Raw genomic sequence first — 8,949 nt, forward strand, 5'->3', positions numbered from 1 at the left:
GTTCAAGTTTTGTTCACTGACTTAAAAATGTAAGTGAATTCCCCACTCCCGATGATAACCATTTTCTTAAAAAAGGGTGGTTGCTATACAGTAGCTAAATGAGACTGCATTTTTTTAATAACAGTTAATTGGACATTTTGTTTTATCTTATTCTATTTCATGCATTTATTTTTGTATTTGTCCCTGAAACTTTCTAGCACCATTATGTCAATAGCATTATAACATTTTTCTTAAATCCATTTTAATATTATATTTTGCACTGTTGAAGGAGCCTGGGGTTTAAGTTGTATTGCCAAAATAAAAATCCGGGTTAAGACAAGTGGAGGTGAAGTCCCGTGTTCATGGTTTAGGTTGTATATGGTTGTCTTCACCGTGAAGATTCAGTGATGGCATTTAAGCTACAAAATGTTTTTCATAAGTGTATATTTTTGCCACAGTGTTTGCCACAACACTTTACTTCTTGGTTGAGGGAGCCAGTGCTAAATTCCAGCACTTTTCTATCATCTCGTTTTATTTTGTTTTCATAAATAAAGTATGGCTTGGCATTATAATATTAAACTCACAGTAAACCAATTTGTCTGTACAAGCAGAGTTTACAAACTGAAGTCAAGCACAGATTCCTTATTCTGAACGTTATCCATTTATTACTGAAAATAACAGTTTCTTCATCATAAAGGTAGAAGATTAGGAGATTAAACATGCAGTGACGGGATTAAATGAAAAACCATCAACACGGCCGAGTAAACACCAAGAGAAAACGTTTGTTCCAAAAATAAAATACCTTTTGAAAACCGTACAGAAAACACACAACATTTAAACAGATTAATGTACATTTTAACGTCAATGGTCGATGACATCTTAACACTTTAGGACCATAGCAGCGAATCTGTGTATTTTACCCGCAGTACTTTCATACTTGACGCTACTGCTCAGTTCAGCAGTCAAGTTTAAAGTAAATGATTTGCGTTAAGACACACAGAAACGATGGTTTGGTTCATCACCAGATTCAAATTTTAAATACTGAATGTTATTTTTTTTTTTAAATGGACACATAGGGATTAGAAAACAAAATGATCAGTAACAGTATATAAAAAAGATAATTATTCCTGGGCGACTAGCACTGAAACCTGTTTCATATTTATATCGGGAGGAATCTCACCAATACAATTTTATAAAAGCAAGCGAAGGACCGACATTTTTCTTAAAACGGGATCTGCGAAAACAAGCTTTCTACAAATGCTTCAGCGGACGTTACATTCATGTCAAAACAAACATTTGACAAATGAACCAACTCGGGTGCATCTGACATAACGGCGGATAAAAGGGGGGGGGGGGGTACTTTCCTAGCGTCCTCCTGACTTACGGCCGGCCCAGGATCGGGACCGGGAACGAGAACGTGATCTTGAAGCAGAGCGGGACTTGGAGCGGGTTGGGGAGTGGGCCCGTCGCACTTCTTCCTCTGGGTAATGGGAAGACGATGAAGGGTTGGCGTTCTCTCGTGGAGATGCAGATTTGGAGCGGGATCTCGCTCTGGACTCTCTTCGAGGCCTCTGCCGGTATCTAAAGACACAATGAGAACGTTTAGAGCCCAGTACTATTATACTATAGCAGGGATAGAAACAACTTGACCATTGAGTCTAAAATAGCCTGAGTCACACATTAACTAAGGGGAAGCTATTTTCAATAAGGCACTCTTTGCGATTACATTTGCTATTAACATATCTTTGTTTTGGACCCAATAAATTCACAATATTCAGGAACATTATACCAAACACGTAGCTCTCCATATTACTCTCTATGCTTCAGGAAGCCATCAGTCCTAACATTGTTTGTGACCCGTGACTAATAGGGGTGTAACGGTACACGTACCTGTACCGAAATTATTCGGTACGGGCCCTTCGGTTCGGTACACGTGTACCGAAGTGTACCGAACGAATATAACGTTAAACGTAAAAAATTGAGAACGTGAACAACTTCTTGGAAGTAATCTCAGGTGCTGCGTCGCAGCATTCAGAGTAATTTGCTCACATTGGGTTCAACGCGTCATAGAGCGAGCAAGTCATTTCATTGGACGAGAGGCATACTATGAGAGCTGGTCAGAGGGATGCGTTCAAATGTAGTCAGTAATTTGAGGAACTGTCGAAATGGCAAACGCAGATAAAGTTGAGCTCGAAAATCCTCCACCATCATTGAACTCTCTGGTTTAGGAACATTTTGGTTTTGCAGTTACGTACAAGGATGACTGACAAAGACGGGTGGACCGAACCAAAGCTGTTTGTCGGCATTGTTCAACTAAAATTGGTTACGCGGCTGGCAATACATCCAACTTGCACACTCATTTGAAAAGGCATCACCCGAACGTGAATCACCGGTACCAAAAGAAAAAAGACTGAAGTGCAAACCCAACTCCCACTAGCATTTAAGCCTCCACCACTCGCAAGAAGTTCAGACCGAGCCAAAGCTATTACAAACGCCAAATATCCTTATGTTGCCATGTTAGCAAAGCGCTACCTGGCTGTATCTGCTACCTCTGTCCCTAGCGAGAGGGTGTTCTCCACAGCAGGATACATTGTTAGTGCCAGCAGATCTGCCCTTTCGGCAAGCAATGTGGACAAGTCCATTTTTCTTTAAAAAAACATGAAAATACAATGATAAGCAAGTCATTATGTCAAACTGGCTGCTTAGGTACCATTACAGTACAGTTCAAATACAGATTATTTCAGTTCATCGAAATGCTGCACCTTAATGTTTATTTTATTATATTTTCTATTTATTTGAGTGAATATTCACAGTTTAATAATAATAAAAAACCCAAAACTAATAGTTTATGTTTTGTGAGTACTAGTACAGTAAAGTTCAAATACAGATTATTTCAGTTCATCGAAATGCTGCACCTTAATGTTTATTTTTATTATATTTTGTATTTATTTTAGTGAATACATTATTCACAGTTTAATAATAATAAAAAATATATATATATATTTTATGTTTTGCGATAATTTTTTCTGCTGTACCGAAAACATACCGAACCAAACCGTGACCTAAAAACCGAGGTACGTACCGAACCGAAATGTTTGTGAACCGTTACACCCCTAGTGATTAAGACACTTATGATTATCTACATTTCCAGGCACTAAAGATAACTGTCCTGTACATTCAGTTTTTCCTCTGACTTCACTACCTAACAGTATCACTTCACCATAAGTCTGCCAGAATAAATCTTGCAAGTGTATTTGTACAGTAAAACAGACAGCAGCATGATCAAGAAAGTAGGAAATAAAGACAAAGAAGATGTACCTCTCATTGTCACGACTCCTGCTTCTTCCTCTGCCATACACCTGTCCACGAGATCTGAACACAGACATGAATAGATTTATTTCCTTTTAAAGAAACATGTAAGTACAAGTTTTAGACTGCTCAGAGAGAAACTCACTCTCGAGGACTCTCCGATCGCCTGCGATGGCGATCATAAGAGGGGCTGCGTGATCTGTACCGCTCGTTGCTGCGGCTACGCGAACGCCTGCGCCGGCTGTCCCGATCGTGGTCGTCGTATCGAGACGATCTGCCCGGAGAATGCCTCTCCTTTGTCTTCATCTGATTTGGTGCTGGGGAAAAATACAGTGATCAGAAGGTTACATTTCCGAGAAAAAAACAAAAACACAAAAGGCTCAATGTATTTGTTTATTACTGACGTTGTTACACTATAAAGCTAGTCTTTATGCTATCATTAAGCTTTTACAGTGCTGCCAGTAGTACATCGACTCATGCCTACAATCTAGGTCTGTCAGTATTAATACATTTACTATCTCTTTTAGTCATTTAGAAACGCTGTATGATTGCTGTTCAGGTCATCATACAGTAAATGTACCACTGTGTAATGCTGTATCAGAATTTTAAAAAACATTCTATATCCCGGGGAAATTAGGTTTGGTAAATGTTGTTCGATTTTTAAAATGAAAGCAATGAAAGACAAAAAAATTAAAACAAATAAGTAAGATATATATCATAAGATATTAACAATTTTTTTTAATTCAAAATGTCAGATAAAATAAAATAATAATTCTGACTGCAAAAACACATTCTGTAAAAGTCTACAGTATTTTGTGGAATCAACAAATAAAAAGGTACAATAGAGTTGAACACTTACTCTTTCTGTCACCCTGGGCAAACTGGATTTCAATCTGCCGGCCACAAACCCACTTCCTGTCCAGACTGTGAAGAGCGTCCTCTGCATCACGCACATCCTCAAATATGCTGAGTGGTTAAGGGTTTTCTTTTGATCACAGTTTTAGTCAGGCCACACAAATTCAAAATGTTTTCTTCCTTTCACAATTAAGTAGTAACTTAAGAAAATAAACTTTTATATCACTATTTTTTTTCTCTTTATAACAAAAATGGCATTCTTTAAATTCGTATGGCCTGACTTATAACACATAAACATTTAAGAAAAAAGCACAAACTATTATTTCTTATTATAGTTTAGCAAGAGAAAAAACAACAAACAAAATACACTCACTGTTAATTTTTGTCGAGATAAAAGATGAAGCATTTTCAAACACATGTAATCATTGTGAGGGATCAGGTCTACAAATACAAAACAAATCAAATACATTAAATAATTGATTACATTTCTTGATCATAATGAAAACACAAATGTCATTTATATCACAAGGAAAGATGATTTTGTTGTCAGATTTGTGAATTTGTCTTGTGAGGATACAAATAATTCAGACTTGTTACCTTTGCCCATGCTTGACTTTGAACTTCATTTTGATCTTTACACTCTTTAATCGACTCCCACAGAGACTCTGGACTGCTGCTTGCCTTTTCCTCTTTAACCTCTTTTTCTTTTCCCAATTCTTTGCCGCCATATCCAAGCCTTGTCTCCGTTCCCTTTTCCTCTTCATGCTTTACTTTCTCTTTTCAACCTTTTCCCTCCCTCTGATCCTGAAGGTCTGTGAGACTTGTCTTTACAGCTATTCTACATGGGTCTTTGTTACTCTTTGTGGCCGGTTCCACAACTGGATGCTTTAACATTTTCTGAAGCAATAACAGAAAAATAAGTGCGTTAGATATTCAATCAAAAAGAAATACATGAAATAATGTCACAAAAAAGCACATCTTCTCAGCTGAAAAGGAAATTAAAATGTTTTGTTAGCAGGAGCACCAACACAGTAAACACTCATTGGGAAAGGATATTGAATGTATGCAAATCCTCTTGGTCGGCGTGTATGGAAGTCAAGTGGGATGTAGACATCTACTACAGGCCCATAGCGGCCAAACTCACGCCGCAAATCCTCAGGCCTGAACACCGTAAATAAAAATATGACTCAACTGACCATCAGAGGAAGCTCTAACTATATCATCACTCAGCAGCAGCTGGGAGAATAGCTGTTCAGAGGGCTCAATAGGGACAGTTCACCCCAAAACACTAAGGATCTGTCTGACCTCTTAACTGGTGACAGATCCAGCTGTTCACAAGGTTTCTGTGTTATTGCTCTCAGTTCGGCTGCAGCTTAGGAACTTTATTTATTCTAGAGGTTGCTTTTTGTTTTACAATTATGTTGTGTTTTGGCGTGAACTGAACCTTAAAGATGTGTACACTATTTTCTTTAGCAAGAAATTCAAGGTTAGAACTCACTAAAAGTCTAAAAAAGTGACATGTCGAGACGGTTGCTCCATTCACACTAGATTTTTTGGAGGAGTACTTGGATTTACCTTTATGTATTGTAATGTGTGAGATCAGCACACAGTGAGATATTTGTAGTCATTAGTTGATGTGAGAGATTAAGGTAATCGTTGACAGTGTTTTGGTGATTTGCAGGCTGCAGAAGAAACTTTTCAGAAAAGGTCACAGAAACCAAAATGCATAATTGTGTTGTCCTATCCTTTCAATTTTTATTGCTGTTTTTATATGTATTTTATATTTGAGGACGGAAAAAGCAAATAAGCTTAATTTATTTTGTGTGTGCGTTGGCTCATGCTACCTGTCATTGAAATAAGAATGAATGTATAACCCTAAAGACGTTACTTACCATAACAGACTTCAAAAGAATAACGGTTAACTGAAATAACGGTTTGTGACATAGCGGTTAGTTGGGCTTGATAACAACTTTTAGACATATTAAATAATACGTTTAAATTGTTTTGCTTGCAAATCACCAAAACATGTAATATTACTAAACTATTGTTTATAAGTAAGCTAGCGTAGCTTTATTTACGTTAGCTAATTTATACACATGAACCGTGCAACAGAAACGAAATGTAAACAAATATACAGTACCGACATATGGCATATTAACATAGACACCTTATTACAGATTGGCCTAACTATGAGCAGCAGCTAATACATATTTCACACATAAAGCGCCTCTGCATGTTGGTTAAACGTAACTTGAAGCTTCTGCGAGGAGGCTAACGTTAGCAGCTAAGCTAAGTCAGTTAGCTGCCGTTAAGTAAGTTAGCGCTTGATAGCTGACTTTCTCCGAGTGTTGACTCACCTGGACTCATCGGAGATGTTTCTGACGAACAAAGACGAGCATGGGGGCCTCATGTATTTGGCCATAAAGTTACACTCACTATGCAGAAGAAATGTTTTTTTAAAGGAAAGAAAAATCTGCTGCAGCGAAAATATGTTGGGCGCATGCGCAGTTGGAGGGCGCCTTTTGGTTCTTCTTCTCAAACAAACAGGGGGAATAAAAACCTACAGCGTCCTCTGCTGTTCACCTACAGCTGTGGCAGAAACAATCAATTCTCTATTTGTTTTAAAAAAAGGTGTCGAACACAGGAAAACTCTTCTACGTCTAGTAAATGCGATGTATTTAAAACATAACTATAAGTATTACTAAGTTAACAGAAGAAATTGAAAGTCTTTGTGTTGCACTGGACAGACACATTTTTTTTATAGACAAAATATTGTAAATGAAAAGTAAATAAAAAACTGAAACCGTCGTGATGTCGTGAAGTAGAGGCCTAAAGTAGCATAAAATGGTATGGTATAGCGGCTTACATTTCTAATTTAGCACTTGATTGATGTACTTAGTTTCTTTCCACCACTGAATAAAAACACACACTTTGGTTTATTTCATCATTCAAATGTATTATTATTATTTATGAATGAAAGTTATTTATTTTCAATGTGCTATCCACATGGTTCCCTGCTTAAAGTAGCTTCAGCTAGAGGCCTGGATCAGGCTCGTTTGCTTCTGCAGATGAAAGTTACATCGCCAGCAGTGATAGTCTGGAACAGAGAGAAAGCAGAGACAGAAAGGAAACAATTTCATGTTAAAAAAAACAACTGACCAAATGAGTGTGAACTGGAAGAATAGCTGAGTGGATACAGGATTAGGATTTGTTGTAACAAACTGGTGGCATTAAACAGAGAACAATAGAAAATGCAACTGTTAAATCCATCTTTAAGTGTTGCAAAAACCTTCCTTTATTTGTTTAATTTTCTTTGAAGATCATGTGTCATTAAATCTAAGTTTATTTCTAACACTGAATCTCTGGGTTTGTAAAATAATGAAGGCCACTGACTTCCACCATGTCGCCTCCTTGGAGCTCTCGGACAGCAGTGAACTTTTCAGCTTCAGCGATCAGCTTCCCATTCTCCTCTCTGACAGTGCACTGGTCAATCATACATTTTTTTATCTATCATGATATTGCACATCACTAAACAATAACATCACAGAACAACGCACTGCATCCACTTTTATTTCAGATATAGCTACATATTGTGTGTTAGTCATTTGTCATATACTTGTATGTATTTCCTTTTTTGTACATTATATTTCTTGTTTACATGTTTAATCCTTCAATAGGTTTCACAAGTCTTTAAAATATTTCTAAATATTCTATTCTCTTTTCCATTACAATTTTTTTTCTCTCACTGTGTTTATGTATGCACAGTTATACACTAAGAAAAGGCCTTGTGTGTGAAAACCTATATGGCAATAAACAAATGATGATGATCTAATTCTCAGCGATTTAGAAATCAATAACAAATACATGCCAAAACAGTATAATGTAAGTTAAAGCTTTTCTTTTACTTCCCATCAAACCCCCATCAATCTGCCTTAGATGTCCATCATTTAAATAGCATTGTCTCTGATCTCTGATATCTTTTCATGAATCAGATTACATTAACTGCTAGCTGCTTAAAAAACTGGATTTTTACCTAAAATTGCACAAAAACTATAGCCTCACTGTAATATGCTGACACAAGTCTACAAAGTCTTAATGCTGATTTTCAGGGTTTAATTCTGACATCATCAGCTCACATGATGCACGAAGAGTTAAACGTTTGAACTACCTTAAACTTCCTTCCATCCGCCACGGTCATCTCGGACTCCTTGCCGAGCCTGAATGAGTGAACTCTGGTGCCAAGGGGAGTCTTCATGGTGTAGGTGAAGTCTGAGCCCTTCCGCTCAATCACCAACACCGGTTTGACATCCTTTCGCATTTTGATAATCATTTCAGGTGCACCTTGAAAGGAAAAATAATATATGATGTATGCATTCATAAGAAAATACATTCTTTAAATATGAAAATATACTGACCCATGACTTTTAAGAAGCCCTCAAGGTTTTCCTCAGAATAAACCTTCCAGGTGCCGCAAAGATCCATGCTGCTGGTCATGATGCTTGCCTAAAGATGTTTGTTGTACAAGTTATCAAACTCTCACACACACTGCTGGTTGGCATGTTGGGGACTTCAAATCCCTGTTATTTAGACTCAAGTTTCCAATGAGAGGCAAGGGGCTGAACAACATAACTCACTTATAAATGAAATACGGCAGGAGGGTGCATGTGGAAATGCTTGAATGGATGTTTCTTTTTACAAAATCTAACAGTGGCGAAGTCCATAGGGACAGCTTGGCAACTGGAAGGTCACCAGTTCAAGTCCCGGAAAGACCAAGTGCTACCGAGGTGTCCCTGAGCAAGACACCAT

The 8,949-nt window shown here is 37.5% G+C and overlaps 2 protein-coding genes across 2 annotated transcripts; both read right to left on the reverse strand.

Moving 5' to 3' along the window:
• Nucleotides 1-617: 617 nt before the first annotated feature.
• Nucleotides 618-6,701, reverse strand: srsf10b (serine and arginine rich splicing factor 10b). Its single transcript, XM_079654085.1, has 6 exons — nucleotides 6,501-6,701; nucleotides 5,198-5,304; nucleotides 4,148-4,249; nucleotides 3,434-3,605; nucleotides 3,298-3,351; nucleotides 618-1,560 (listed from the first exon to the last, which is right to left on the reverse strand). Exons 1-6 carry the CDS (start codon nucleotides 6,563-6,565, stop codon nucleotides 1,344-1,346), a joined length of 717 nt encoding a protein of 238 aa, XP_079510211.1. The 5' UTR covers nucleotides 6,566-6,701; the 3' UTR covers nucleotides 618-1,343.
• Nucleotides 6,702-7,189: 488 nt separating this feature from the next.
• On the reverse strand, nucleotides 7,190-8,637 carry fabp10b (fatty acid binding protein 10b, liver basic; the record flags this gene model as incomplete). The annotated part of the gene is made up of 4 exons (XM_079655624.1): nucleotides 7,190-7,240; nucleotides 7,537-7,626; nucleotides 8,312-8,484; nucleotides 8,559-8,637. The coding sequence occupies 4 exons, from the start codon at nucleotides 8,635-8,637 to the stop codon at nucleotides 7,190-7,192; spliced, it is 393 nt and encodes a 130-aa protein (XP_079511750.1).
• Between the last annotated feature and the right edge of the window lie 312 nt (nucleotides 8,638-8,949).

The sequence above is a fragment of the Notothenia rossii genome (assembly GCF_949606895.1).
Source record: "Notothenia rossii genome assembly, chromosome: 10".
Taxonomy (NCBI): Eukaryota; Metazoa; Chordata; class Actinopteri; order Perciformes; family Nototheniidae; genus Notothenia; species Notothenia rossii.